At 55.7% G+C, this 14,209-nt stretch overlaps 2 protein-coding genes across 3 annotated transcripts; one reads left to right on the forward strand and one right to left on the reverse strand.

Annotated features, from left to right (window-relative positions):
- Positions 1–1,599: 1,599 nt before the first annotated feature.
- Positions 1,600–7,345, reverse strand: BCL2L12 (BCL2 like 12). Its single transcript, XM_014795157.2, has 7 exons — positions 7,231–7,345; positions 6,430–6,544; positions 6,073–6,215; positions 5,246–5,332; positions 5,066–5,157; positions 3,937–4,224; positions 1,600–1,817 (listed from the first exon to the last, which is right to left on the reverse strand). Exons 2-7 carry the CDS (start codon positions 6,534–6,536, stop codon positions 1,767–1,769), a joined length of 768 nt encoding a protein of 255 aa, XP_014650643.1. The 5' UTR covers positions 6,537–6,544; positions 7,231–7,345; the 3' UTR covers positions 1,600–1,766.
- A 300-nt stretch (positions 7,346–7,645) lies between these two features.
- IRF3 (interferon regulatory factor 3) lies at positions 7,646–13,526 on the forward strand. Of its 2 annotated transcripts, XM_087421349.1 has the most exons (8): positions 7,649–7,804; positions 8,420–8,592; positions 9,505–9,676; positions 9,763–9,833; positions 10,733–10,925; positions 11,027–11,404; positions 12,634–12,749; positions 13,268–13,526. In XM_087421349.1, exons 1-8 carry the CDS (start codon positions 7,789–7,791, stop codon positions 13,433–13,435), a joined length of 1,287 nt encoding a protein of 428 aa, XP_087277475.1. In that variant the 5' UTR covers positions 7,649–7,788; the 3' UTR covers positions 13,436–13,526. The 2 variants fall into 2 exon arrangements, with proteins under 2 accessions (XP_087277476.1, XP_087277475.1); XM_087421350.1 differs by lacking the exon at positions 12,634–12,749 and having other exon boundaries at positions 7,646–7,804.
- The last annotated feature ends 683 nt before the right edge of the window (positions 13,527–14,209 follow it).

The following is a 14,209-nucleotide window of genomic DNA, read 5'->3' on the forward strand; positions in this document are numbered from 1 at the left end:
TCAGCTCAGGGCTGGTCTTCCTCACACACACACACAAAAAGTGTATTATCATAAGCTGCTAAATTTGTGGGATTTGTTACACAGCAATAACTAATATACCTCAAAATGTCATTCCTGCTCTACTTAGAAATCATGCTTATTAGACCCTCTCTGGGTGTTGTTAATTGATGTTAATGAAGAAGCATGGCTATTCTATACACTCATTTTTATATGAATACTGAAAACTTTATTTCAATATACGGTCGATTCTTATGATTTGTGGTATATGTTCTAAAAAGTCGCTGTGAACACTGACTTAGTGAACACAGAGCCATCGTTCCTAAGGAAAATTGAGGGTCAGGTTCCTGTGAGCCTCTGGTCCCAACACTTTTGTCAGCCCACCAATAAACAACCTTATTTTATGTGTGTTTTCTGCTTAAAGACACCTTACTTAATAGATATTGTTCATTCATTCACAGTGAACTCTCGGCCAACAGCACTGTAACTCACACCTGAACAAAGCTCATCTAACACACATATTTTTTCCATAAGGCACATCGCAGCCTTCTTGTGCTTAGGAGTGCTAGCCAGCACTTCAGGACTGTGCTTGGGGCTGTGGTAACAGTGAAATCACCACAAAAAGCACAAAAATGTGAAAAACGTGGCACTAAATAGATTGCAAAAAGGACACCTGTTTATAGTATGATAGCTGAAACAAGAAGGCACGTGTTAAGGGGGGCCGGCCCAGCCCAGTGGTGTAGTGGTTAAGTTTGCACGCTCCGCTGCAGTGACCCGGGGTTCACAGGTTCAGATCCCAGGCGCAAACCTACACACCGCTCATCAAGCCATGCTGTAGCGGCGTCCCACGTGCAAAAAAATAGAGGAGGGTAGGCACGGATGTTAGCTCAAGGCCAATCTTCCTCAGCAAAAAAAAAAAAAAAAAATTGGAAGGCACGTGTCACCTTGCTCAACCTCAGCAGAGAATGTGCACATCAGGCGGGTCAAATCTTCTGCCACTCTGCCCACAAGAATGCCCACCAACAACCACTAAAGCACCAGGAGTATTCATTTGGGGATTACCAACAAATTTTCACGAGTAGGTGAATTCGCAAATACGGAATCTGCGAATAATGAGGATTGACTGTAATTGGTTTCTTTTGTAATCCTGTGCATTTCATTTTATGCATTTACAAACATAATTCTGTGAAGCAGGCTAGGCCCCTACCCGGTCTACAGATGGATGACAAGAAACCAGCAAAAAAAAGCTCAGAAAAACTGAGAGGAGAAAAAAGGAGAAGAGAGTGGTGTTCTGGAGGCCCCATGAAGGGAGACTGTAGCTTCCTTCTGGAACTAGCTGGAAAGACTCCAGACCACCAACACAGGATTAGCTGGAATAAATAATTCATGCAATAGGGAAAAAAATGTAATTAGTTGGAATCATCCTTACAGAGATCCTCAAATATGGTGTATATCCAGATGACAGGTGCTCTTGTAGGCGTTCCAAATAAATATTTCTAGAATAAATGAATTGGCTCTTTCCTCAATTTATAAACCAGAGAGATCTCTGAACCAAATCTCCTCTACTTAGAACTTTAGTTCTCAAGTGAAAGGATGATTAAATACTTGAAAAAGTTTTTAATATGAAAAAATTTTAAACAATTTCTTTTTGGCAAAAACAGGGAGAGCAGCCACCACCCCACAGCCCCGAGTGGAATAGGAAGGCTTGGGGAAAGCACACAGAGAGAGAGACATGAGGTCCAGTCTTGTAGCAGCTTCTCAGGGAGATCTCAGTCCAGGGGCAAGGTCAAGTCCACGGGTGAAACGGCCAGGATGCCCTCCTGGGGGGAAAAGTGGCAGAGCCTCGTGAGCAGAGAGGCGTCCTCCACTCACAGGGGCGTCTGCACCAGCCAGTGGGAGCAGAGACAGGGAAGGCAAGCAACCAGGGAGGGGAGGGGACAGAGACCCAGAGAGAGGGGGATGGAGACCCAGGGAGAGGGGGACAGGGACCCAGAGAGAAGGGGACAGGGACCCAGAGAAAGGGTGACAGAGACCCAGAGACAGGGGGACAGGGACCCAGAGACAGGGGGACAGGGACCCAGAGGTGGGTGGGGACAGAATCCTAGAGAGAGAGGGGACCAACAGAGCCCCAGAGTGGTGGGCAGAGCACCAGAGGAGCGTGGACACTAGATGGGGTGGACAGAGACAGGGCAGCAGAGAGAGGGAGACGAGTCCTGGGGTTTGGACGGTTAAGAGCCTGGGCTTTGTGTCCATGTGCTGATTGGAATCCCCTGCATGAGGGACTTACCTCTCAGCCTCCACAAGACGGGAATAATAACTAAATCCCATAAGGTTGCTGTGGGGTTTAAATGGGATCATCCCTGAAGCCCTGGGCTGAGCACGCGGCCAAGCTTACTGTTATCATTCCTTAATAAATAAAATGACTTTACAAATAAGCTTCTGCACTGAGCACCAGACACTTAAATCCACTGTGCCCTCATCATCTTGCTTTGAGGGCCGAAGGGCATCTCTCCCTTGACTGGACCACCTCCAACCATCCCTGACTCTCCCTAATCCACGGAGCTCTTCCCCACCCCAGGCAACATCACGTGAAGCCCCACAGCTGCTCAGGCCAGCATCCTTGGCGTCCGTCATCCTTGACTCTTCCTCTCAGTCCCCACATTCACTCCAGTAGCAAAATCTGTCAGCTCTACTTCCAGATTAAATCCAGAATCTTCCACTACCCCCACCCTGGTCTGATCCACCCTCTCCTCCCTGAGCAGCGCCAGTCACCTCCTCCGGGCTCCCTACTTCCGCCCTCTCCCTCTACAGTGTTCCCCACGCGGCCGCCAGAGGGCGCCCGTTGACACCTAAGTCTGCTCAGAGCTCAGAGCCCTCCCCTGGACTCCTGGCTCACTCAGGGTCCAAGTTCAAATTCTCACGTGACCGCACATCTGGCTGCCCCTCCTGCTCTCATCTCTCCTGCCTCTCCTCCTCGCTCACCTCGCTCCAGCCCTGCCAGCCCTCTCCTCTCTGCTCCTCAAACACCCCGGCCAGCTCCTGCCAAGTCTATGAAGCAATGGTTACATTCCATGAGCGTGACATGCGTCTTTCTCTCACTGAATCTCCACGGCAACCAGGCAGGTAAGTGAGATGGTGCCCATTAGGTGGGGGGAGACTGGTGGGTGCTCAGGAAGATGGGGACGGTTGCCAAGGTCGCACAGCCAGTACACAGCACTGAGCCCGGCAGTGGATTTAAAGCCATGAACGAGCAAGGGAAGACTGATTCCCTGGTCTTCTGAAGCCGGTATGTCAGGGACGGGAGAAGATAACACACAAAAAGAAATGATAAGTAACACAAGTCATTTCTGCCATGTGTTAGAAGGTGCGGAGTGTCATGGAAGAAAGTAAAGTAGCAAGGAGGGAAGGGAAATAGGTGGGAGAGTGGGGAGGTGGCTGCAGTCTTAAACGGGGACCAGAGAAGGCCTCACTGGGGGTGACAGAGTGGAGCAGAGGAAGCGAGACAAGGGGACACCCGGGCAAGGGTACTCAGCAGGCAGTGTTGGAGGGGCAGACAGTAGCCAGATAATCATATAAACAATTGCCCACAGAATGCCAAGTACTTAAAGGATGATCCCATTTTAACCACACAATAACACTTTGCGGTGGGTACTAGTACTCTCCCTACTTTACAGATGAGGAAACTGAGGCCCAGGGAACGGCTTCACTTGTCTCTGACTCACAGCTGTCAGTGTATACCAGAGCGGTTTAAACCAGGCTTAGAGTCTGCACTGATTACCGCAGCACCTGGTATACAGTAGGTGCTCAGTAAACACAGAATGGACGAATGGTAGGGCTGGGAGAACGTGTGATGTCTGAAAAGAAGCCACCTCCCCCATCTCACACACACAAATACATACAATTGGGTAAAGGGGACCCAGAGAGGCTTGCACAGCTCACCCAGCCCCCGTGGGCCTGGATCCAGGGCGCGAAGCTGTGCACGTGCTCCACGCTGAGTCCAGCTAGGGTGCCCCCCAACCTGGCCACGCGCCGGCTCAGCTCCATGGCCAGGGCCAGGCGGGCCAGGGGCTCCGGGGAAGGCGGCGGGGGCCCGGGGCACGGCGTCAAGGGGCGTGCGCGGCCGGGGCGAGGGTTGCCCTCGCGGCTGGAGAACAGCTCCACCAGGCGGGCGAAGGAGCCGGCGGAGAGGCGCGCCAGCTTTCCGCGCAGGGCGGGGTCCGAGGCCAGCTGTAGGGAGGAGGGGAAGAGGCAGGGTCCGCCTCAGGCACGCCCCCGTGGGCAGCCAATAGGAGGCTGGAGGGCGTGGCTTCCTGGCTCAAGCCTGTTCTAGATATGTACTAACACTGAGCCAAGCCCCTATCCATCACATCAGCCAATCACAAACCAGATTCGATGCTCTCTGCCCAACTACTCTCAGAAAGGTGGCCTAGAACCCAGAAGCTAAGCCACGCCCCTGCCGAGGCCTCGACAGCCAATGACGGCCAAGCTCTACTTTAGCAGCCTTCTAGAATGCTAATCTTCTAGACACCTTCTAGAAGCCCTGGTGGGCTTCCCTGAGAGCCCGGGAGGCCAGGCTGGTGTCTGCAACCTTGCCTTCCACCATATAATTAATATTATAGAACCATACACTTTGCCCAAGCCCTGAGCCAATCAAATTCCAGGAGAGAATCACAAGCCACACCCCTTCTGGCAGTCCATTTCCCCCACATTCTAAGACATACCCCATGACTGATATAGTCAAACAGGGCTTCAGATTTTAGACAGCCCTCTCCACCACCTCCCCCACCACCATACAGTTCCTTACTTCCTCAACTGGTTCCTAACTTTCCTAGATCATGTTTCTGGTGGCCACGCCCCCTGTGTTTAGGCCACGCCCCTCTAATGTTCAATGAAAGCCACTCATTTATGTCCTGGCCATACCTCTGTCACTCAACCCGTCATTGAAGCCTTGTCCCACCCTCTCCCCACCTGACTATCCAATGAGAATGCAGATCCAGCTTCTGATCCCAGCACCGAACCATCCCGTAATTGCTATCCCAGCTAAGGGATGGAACAGACCACCCATCACCTTCTGGTTGACGACTTCTGCCTCCTCCTCCAGCAGGGCCACCAGCCTCCGCAGCAGGGCTTCCTTCTCTGTGGGTGGAGGGCCCTGTAACTCTAGGGGGGCAAAAGAGAATTCGGCTGGGGGTAGAACCCTGGTGAACCTTCTACCCTCATCCTTCTCCAGGGCTCTTCTGTACTTCACCTGGGCTAGGTGGGGATCTCAGTTGCTCTTGGACTAGCTGTTCCAGCCGCTGGGCCACCAGGGCATAGAAGTCTGGAGTAGCTGGGCCTGGGGTGAAAAGAGCCAATGATGGGTCTCCAGGACATCAAGAAGTTATGGATTCTCTCCTTCTCCCAATCACCTTGCCAGGGAGCAAACTTCATCGTGTCCCCTAAACTGGACTTGGAACGTTAGAGCTGAACTGAACCTTAAAGATTATCCCATGCAAGGAAGGCAAACATATGGCACTCCAGCTATTACAACTCTATCCCTGCCCATTTCAGGCATAATCAACCGATCACAGACCTCTTCTCCCCAGCTTCGAAATCCTTGTCAAGCAAGCACTCCCAGTAGCCAGGCTCGCATATGAGAGGAAACTTGTTGGTCACTCTTGATCAAGTCCAGTGAGCCCCCATTCCGACTTTGCTACTGGAGACACACAGGAGCAGGGAAGAAAAGGATCTTCCCAAAGTCATGTAACCAAACAGCCAGGGAGTTGTGATTGAAAACCAGGTCTCCTGCCTCCCTACTGGGGGTACTGGTGGCTACAAAAGTCCTAAAGGCAGGGACGCATGTTTGGAAGGAGAGAGACAACAAATAGAAAGCAACCAAAGCCTTCCTGGAGACAGCTCACGGAACTGACAGAGAGCAGTTTAACTGGGGACGAGGGGGCGCACAGAAAGATGAGAGTAGGTGCTGGAGACCCCACACAGCCACCCTCTTAGCTGAGTGATCTTGAACTAGTTCCTTATCCTGTCTCTGCTTGAAGAATCAAAGCTAGTTCATGGGTCACCTAGGGAATCTCTTACCAGGCTCTGAACCATAGCAGGGGTGGAGGGGCAAGGAGCAAGGCCGCGGGGACTCGGGGGGAACTGCTGCTCGCCCCAGGGAGCAGGGAAGACATCTTCGAAGGCGGCTCAGGAAGTCTGTCGGCTCCTGCTGGGCAGGGATCCTGGGGAAGGGGACCTCAGAGGATGAGCCCAGAGGCCCCTCGCACGCAGTCCCGGTTTCCTCCCACTAAGGGCCTCTCCCTGCAACCCCAGGGTCAAGGAATAGAGCCAGATATAAGGAGAGGGGACAGGAGGCAGACTGAGACCAGAAGCAAGAGTTAGAGAGGGCCCCACCCCAAATACAGGCCCCTGAGGGAGGAGAGCAACTCCCCTTACCTGGGCGGAGTTGGACCAAGGGGCCCGGCAGCCTCACCTCGCCTAAGGAAGGCAGCTAGGACCCTCAGCGTGTCCTCCCGGAGCCCCAGCTCTTCCGAGCCTGCCATGGGGGCACCTGTGAGAGAGGGGGGCTGGAGGATGAACTCTAGGGTTCAGCGGGAAGAGGAGGCTTGGAGCTCAAATTCCTAGTCCCTAAATGAGGAGGGGACCAGGACTCGTGAGTCCCCAAGAGAAGAAGGGGGTGAGCGTCTAGACTCCTAGGCCCTTTAGGGGAATTGGGGTCTGGGGGCCAGACTCTTGAGTCCCCAGAGGGAGAAGAGGGATGAGGACGAAGACTCCTTGATCCTGGGAGAGGAGGAGGCTGGGACTCGGATTCTTGGGACTAAGGGCGGAGGGGGCTGGGGGCCTGGACTCTTGAGTTTTCGGAGAAGGGTGCTAGGGACCTGAACTTCTGAGTCTGAGAGAGAAGGGGATTGGGGCCTCAGACCCCTGGGTCCCCGAGGGAGAAGGAGGCTTGGGGCTCCGACTTCTGGATTCTCAAGCCATACGCCAAGTTACTCAAGCCCTTAGAGGATCGGGAACTACCAATCCCAGCAGGCTTCATGGCAAACACTCCCCTCGGTCCGCACTAGTTCGCCGCCCAGCCTGCTGGGACGTGTAGTTCCACTATCTGGCTCAGGCTGGAATCCCGAGGAACCGGGACGCCTGCATGTCGGAGAAGCGGGACTGGCGTGCCCGCTCCTGGATCCCAGCCCCTTCCTCTTCCCTCCTCTCCCTAGCCCTCGCTAATGTCCGGCTTACCTGGTCCCGGGCCCCGCCGCCGCCGCCTCTTCCACCACTTGTATAAACTTTTCTTTATTAGTGCCACTTTCCCGCGCCTGCGCACTGGGTCGCGTTGGTGGCGGCCCAAACGCGGAAGGGGCGGAGCGCTGGGTACCTCCTAATTTGCATGTGACGTTCCCAGCGTGCCGGTGGCCCGAAGGCCTAAAAAGGGCATGGGGGGAACTTCCCGGCTCATGGGGCTGCCCCTTTGGCTCTGGCATCTTTCACTCGAATGACAATAAAGTTGTTTTTATTTCAAGAAATCGATAGAAAAGAAAGCCCCACCGCTCTAAAGCTCAGCTGACGGGAAGTGGAGTGTGCAGCTGGAGTTCGAGAGTTACCGAAGCCCAAAGTTGGCGGTAGGTCCTAGCCTCCTGCACGCCCCAACCTTCTACGTCGGTAACACGGAAAAGCCGGGGAGTGGGTGGCGCCCGGGAGTGAAGAACCCGAGGAAGGATGGGCCTGCCCTGATAGTGGCGAGAGGGGCTGTGTGTACTGATAGTGGAAAGGAAAGCAGGGAAAGAAAAAAGTGAAGCGATGGCCAGCGCTGGAGGTCGGCTGTAAAAAAAACTTAGAAAAAGTAGCGGGGGGGGGAGGTGTCGCGGGGGGGGGTTCTACACTGGGGGATCTAGGGGAGAGAAGGGTGGAATCTGCTAATGGGAGGCCACTCGAACGTCGGGGCCTCCCCTGGAGGAGGGAGGCTATCTAGTTGGGGGGAATTGTGGATGGAGGGTCTACGGTGGAAATGGGTGAGTGGAAGGAGTTTACACTAGAATAAGTGCGAGAGGTAGAGGTCTACACTTGAGTAGCGCCTGCACTGAAATAACTGGAGGGAAGGCTCTACCTGGGAAGTGGGGGTCCCTGGGGGTCCCTGCATTGGGAGATGTAGGGGAGGGATCGATTTACAATGGAAGAGCGAAGCGTCTACACTGGCCGAATTGAGCTTGGGGAACGGAGGGGGGTCTAAAATGGATTTGGAAAAGAGTTCTCCTTGAGTTGGGGAACCTCTATGGAGGATGGGAGGAGAAAGTCTCCTGTTTGTACCCCGGGAAAATAGAGGTGCGGGACCTGCGCCGTGGCCCCGTGAGAGGGAGGTCTGAGTGCGGCACTTATGGGCCGGGTGGGCCTGGGAGGCGGCCCGCGCCCAGGAACTGCCCTCTGCGCGCAGGCTGGACCATGGGAACCCAAAAGCCGCGGATCCTGCCCTGGCTGGTGTCGCAGCTAGACCAGGGAAAGCTGGAGGGCGTGGCCTGGCTGGACGAGAACCGCACGCGCTTCCGCATCCCTTGGAAGCACGGCTTGCGACAAGATGCCCAGCAGAAGGACTTCGGCATCTTCCAGGTGCGTGCGCGCCGGCACACAGGAAACTTGGAGCTGCGCCCTGGCGCGGTGAACTCCGAGGGGGCGGCCCGAGAGGGCGGGGTTAGCACTCGGGGGGCGGGCCCGTGCGAATGCGGGCCGGTGGAGGTGGGTGGAGTTAGAACGGGAGGGGACGGGGTTGTAGGATTGGCGGGCAGAGTGGGGCGGCCAGGTTCCGGGAGTAGAACTGGGAAAGCGAGGTTAGAACGTGAAGGAAATGCATCCTGGGGGTTCAGGGCTCGCTGGGGGCGGGGCTCTTGGTTGTAGAATGAGGAGGGGGCGGGTTTTGGAACATGAGAGGCCAAACTCTGCCTGGAAGCTGAGGTTATCTCCAAATTAGGATACACCTGTAATGGTAAACCGAGTTAGAGCGCGAGGGGGCAGGGTTATTACTGAGGATGTCCTGGGGCAAGTTGGTGGCAGAGTTAGACACCCAGAAGGACCTAGAAGCCCAGCTTAGAAAGCAAAGGTTTGGGTCCCGGTGGCGTTGTGGTTAAGTTCCCGCGCTCCATTTCCGTGGCCCCGGGGTCGCAGGTTCAGATCCTGGGTGCGCACCGATGCACCGCTTGTCAAGCCATGCTGTGGCGGCCTCCCATATATAGAGGAAGATAGGCACAGATGTTAGCCCGGGGCCAATCTTCCTCAGCAAAAAAAAAAGAGGATTGGCAACAGATGTTAGCTCAGGGCTAATCTTCCTCACCACAAGAAAAAAAAAAAGTGCAAAGGTTTCTGAAACCTGGAGGTAGGAGGACTTGGGGCACAAAGAATCCAAGTTTGGGGATGGAACCTTGCCAAGTTAGCGGGTGGTCTCAGGAGGAGAGGAGGCAGGGATAGGACGCCTGGGGCGACGTCTAAATCATCCTCCCCACTATCCTGGTGCCTCTGGTCCCCCAGGCCTGGGCCGAGGCCAGCCGTGCCTACACTCCTGGGAAGGATAAGCCCGACCTGCCGACCTGGAAGAGGAATTTCCGGTCCGCCTTGAACCGGAAGGAAGTGTTGCGTTTAGTCGACGACCGGAGCAAGGACCCCCACGACCCGCACAAGGTCTATGAGTTTGTGAGCCCAGGTGTGCTGGAAGCGGGGCTCTGCATGGAGGGATGGGATTTCAGGAGTCTCTGGCACCCCTAGTGTGCTCACCACCTTTCTCGACAGCATTTAGGGACCTTCCTGAGCCGGACGCCTCTCCAGACACTGATGGCCGATGGAGTACCTCTGATACCCCTGTAAGAATGCGCCCCAACCCTCCTGCCCTCAGTCTCTGCCCCAACCCCTCTCGGCGTCCCTACGGGCCTGTTCAGGCCTCCTCTTCTCCCCTGGACCATCACCCCAGCCTCCATTCTCTCCCCTGCAGTCTGTCGCCCACCAGACCCAGAGCTGACACTGTCTCTCCCCTGCTCACAGCCGTCCCATGGCTTCCCAGCGTCTTCAGGAGAAAATTCAAGAGTTTTCACCAGGCATTCAAGGCCCTAACACACCTTTCCAGGATTTCATAGCTTCCTTCGCTGTGCAGGGTACCCTCAGCCTCTTGGGAATTTACCTCCTTATCCTTGATCTTGCCAGTGTCTGTGCCGGAGGGTCCCCTCTGAAATTCTGCCCAGCGTTCTCTGCCCAGGTCGTGCTTGCATGGAGCCAGGTCCTTGGGCTGGAACTGGCTGCTCACCTCTGGCCAGCACAGCGCCCAGCATATATCCAAGCAAATATTTTGCCATCTATGCCCATGGCTGTCTCTCCCCCAGACCGGAAGCCCCTTGAGGGCAAAGTTACTTCTCTGGGTTCCCACATTACTGAGCACAGGCCTGGTCCATGTGAAGTCTCCAGAAAAGGCTGTGGAAATGCCCAGATCCCCCTTTTTTTTTTTTTGTGAGGAAGATTGGCCCTGAGCTAACATCTGTTGCCTATCCTCCTCTTTTCTTGCTGAGGAAGACTGGCCCTGGGCTAACAGCCGTGCCCGTCTTCCTCTACTTTATATGGGACGCCGCCACAGGGTGGCTTGATGAGCGGTGCATAGGTCCACGCCCGGGATCCAAACCCGCGAACCCTGGGCCACCAGAAGCGGAGCATGCAAACTTAACCACTATGTTACCAGGCCGGCCCCTGGGATCCTTTCGTTTTTTCTCTCCAGGAAGACATTGTGGAGGAGTTGCTGAGTGACATGACCTTAGCCCCAGTCCCAGATGAGGGACCCTCAAGCCTGGCTATGGCCCCTGAGCACCCCCCTCAGCTCTTGCTGAACCCCAACTTAGACATTCTTGCTCCATGCCCAAACTCGGAACCCCCTGAAAACCCACTGAGGCAGCTGCTGGTGGCCGAGGAAGGTGCGTGCCAGCTGTGGGTGGGAGGGGCTGGGGCAGCGGGCCCCCCTTACACTCTCTCAATCTCTCTTCCCCTTCACATCGCTGCTGCCGCCGCTGCTCAGCGTGGGAGTTCGAGGTGACCGCCTTCTACCGGGGCCGCCAGGTCTTCCAGCAGACTGTCTTCTGCCCAGGGGTCCTGCGGCTGGTGGCGTCAGAAGCAGTGGACGGGACACTGCCTGGGCAGCCAATAAGACTGCCAGACCCCCAGGCGTACCTGACAGATGGGGGTGCCAGGACCTTTGTGAGGCGTGTACTGAGCAGCCTGGGCGGGGGGCTGGCTCTGTGGAGGGCAGGGCAGCAGCTCTGGGCCCAGAGGCTGGGGCACTGCCACGCACACTGGGCCATGGGCGAGGAGCTCCTTCCCAGTTGTCACAGGTCCGAAGGCGAGGTCCCCAAGGACCACGAAGGAAGTGTGTTCGACCTGGGGCCCTTCGTGGCAGGTAAGTGAGGAGGAGCCTTAGCTCTGCTGTGCAAAGAGTGGACCGTGGTGGTTAAGAACTCTGGGGTCAGGAGGTTGGGGATTGGATTCAGACCCTACTGCTCTGCCTGCGGTTTAACCTAGGGCAAAGGTCTGACTGCTCTGAGCCTGTCAGGTCTGAACACGGTCTCCTCTCTCCCTGAAAACCTGCTCTGAGCTGGTGGGAGACACAGGGCTCAGGGTACAGAGGTGCACAGGGACCTAGCTGCCATAGTCGAAGTCATAATTACCAGTTATTCTGGTGGGTAGACAGACAGGAGAGAGAAGTCCTTTATGGCTTTGCTGTCCAATAGAACTTTCGGCAATGCTGGCAGTGCTCTGTATTTGCACTGTCCAGTATGGTGTCCCCTAGCCACATGCGGCTGTTGACTACTTAGATGAGGTGAGTTAAAACTGAGGAAGTAAGTTTTAAGTCTTACTTGATTTTATTTATTTATTTATTTATTTGTGAGGAAGATCAGCCCTGAGCTAACATCTGTTGCCAATCCTCCTCTTTTTTTGCTGAGGAAGACTGGCCCTGGGCTAACATCCGTGCCCATCTTCCTCCACTTCATGTGGGACGCCGCCACAGCATGGCCTGACAAGCGGTGTGACGGTGCAGGCCCGGGATCCGATCCCCGGGCTGCCGAAGCGGAGCGTGTGCACTTAACCGCTACGCCACCAGGCCGGCCCCAAGTCTTACTTGACTTTAATTAGTTATCATTTAAATTTAAACAGCCACGGTGGCTCATGGCTACAGAGCGGACAGCGGGGCCTTAGAGGGTGCAAGGTGGTAACTGCCACCCACCTTGTACTCCAGAATCATGGAGCATCCTTGGGGGAGTTGACTCCCCTTCCTGGGCCCGTTTCCCCATCCCAAATGCTGAGGCTTTGGTGGGGTGGAGCATCCTTGGGGGAGTTGACTCCCCTTCCCGGGCCCGTTTCCCCATCCCAAATGCTGAGGCTTTGGGGGCGTGGGGGTGAGGGGGCAGATCTTCTAGCCCCACCCCGATGGGAGGGAGGGAAGAGGAACATTTAACTTTGTGCCAGAACTGCAGGCACTTTCCCCAAATCAGCAGCCCCTTGGTCGTGGTGGTAGAGGTATGTCGGGCTTTAGGTCAGGGGAGAAGGTGAGGGTGTTAGTCAGGTTGGGGGGGAGGGGCAGGCAGAGGGTCTTCTTCCCATCCTTGACTAGGCTCCTGGGCCCCCCAGATCTGATTGCCTTCATTGGAGGAAGTGGACGCTCGCCACGCTACACCCTCTGGTTCTGCATGGGGGAGTCCTGGCCCCAGGATGAACCGTGGACCAAGAGGCTGGTGATGGTCAAGGTGCTGCAGCTCTGGGCTCCAGGAGCTGAGGGGTGGATCTCACAATGGGGAGGAGGCTGTTCCCAGGAACTACAACTCCCAGAAGCCCCTGTAGAAACTGCAACTTCCAAGAGTCTCTGTAACCACCAGTTCCTCATCCCCAGAAGCTTCTGGGTGTCCCTCCCATGGCTTCACCCCCACCATCCTGTTTTGAGCTCTTGAAACCATGGGGAAGTCAGTGACTACAAGTCCTAGCAGCCTCTGTGAGGAACTACAGCTCCCAGGAGTCCTTCTGACCACACTGCTCAGCCCTAGCTCCTGGGAACCTCCCAGCAGCCTCAGCCCTAGGAACCTTCTTTGGCCTCCTATGGGTGTGAATATGGGAAAAACTACCACTTCCAGCAGCCCTGGGACTAATGGTTCATCCTGGGCTACAGTGGGGCTGCTGGGAGTTGTAGTGCATTTCCCCCCACCCCCCACCAACAGTGGACTCTATTGGGTGTTTCCCCTGACTTGTGTTCCTCCCCTGCCTCCTGCAGGTTGTTCCCACGTGCCTCAGGGCCCTGCTAGAAATGGCGCGGATAGGGGGTGCCTCCTCAATGGAGAACACTGTGGACCTGCACATTTCTAACAGCCACCCACTCTCCCTCACCTCGGACCAGTACAAAGCCTACCTCCAGGACCTGGTCGAGGACATGGATCTCTAGGTCACTGGGGAAGCCTGAGCCCTTGCTCCTCCTGGGTGCAGGCCCCTCACCCCAACCTCAACCAATAAACTGGCTCTTGCCACGATCACCACTTGTGTGTCTGGTGTTAAGTGTCCCCAGGCCAGCCCTGACCCAAGGTGGGCGTTATTCCTTCTGAGTGCCTCAGTTTACCCATCTGTGCAGGCCACTCCCAACCCAGGTGCTCACTGCATGAGGGCCAGGCACTGTGCAGTGGGCAGCTGACACCTTGCCTCTTATCAGGGACCTGGTGACGAGATGACAGTCAACCCCATTTTACAGACCAAGACACGGCTTGGAGGGGAGCAAAGGTCACCAAGTAGGAAACACAAGACAGGTCAGAATCCAGGTCTGACTCCAGGGTGGCTGCTCTCCGAGGGAGGCCCCGGGACTGAATCTGGAACCCTCATCTCGCCTAGAAACAGTTTGGGCCAATGTCCAGTGAGCAGAGAGCCTTTCTCCTGGATCATCCTGTTTGTCCGGGACCTTGGGTCCCCTCCCACCTCCTGCTGGGTGATGTCAGGCAAGTCCTCCTCCTGGCATGGGCTCTCCTCTGCCTGGGGCTGGAACGGGCAGTTGTAAAGGAACTCTGCACCGCCCTGGAGCCCGGCCACCAGCACCTCCCTCACCGTGCCTGGGTTCTGGGGAATGGGGACCGAGGGAGGCCAGCACAGCCCTGACTCACCGTGTGGCCCTTGCTGCTCTATGCCTCAGTTTCCCTCTCCATCTCAGGAGAGTGGGTTAGAGCACCCCAGC

The sequence above is a fragment of the Ceratotherium simum genome, chromosome 33 (assembly GCF_057802395.1).
Source record: "Ceratotherium simum simum isolate JZ-2026a chromosome 33, ASM5780239v1, whole genome shotgun sequence".
Taxonomy (NCBI): domain Eukaryota; kingdom Metazoa; phylum Chordata; class Mammalia; order Perissodactyla; family Rhinocerotidae; genus Ceratotherium; species Ceratotherium simum.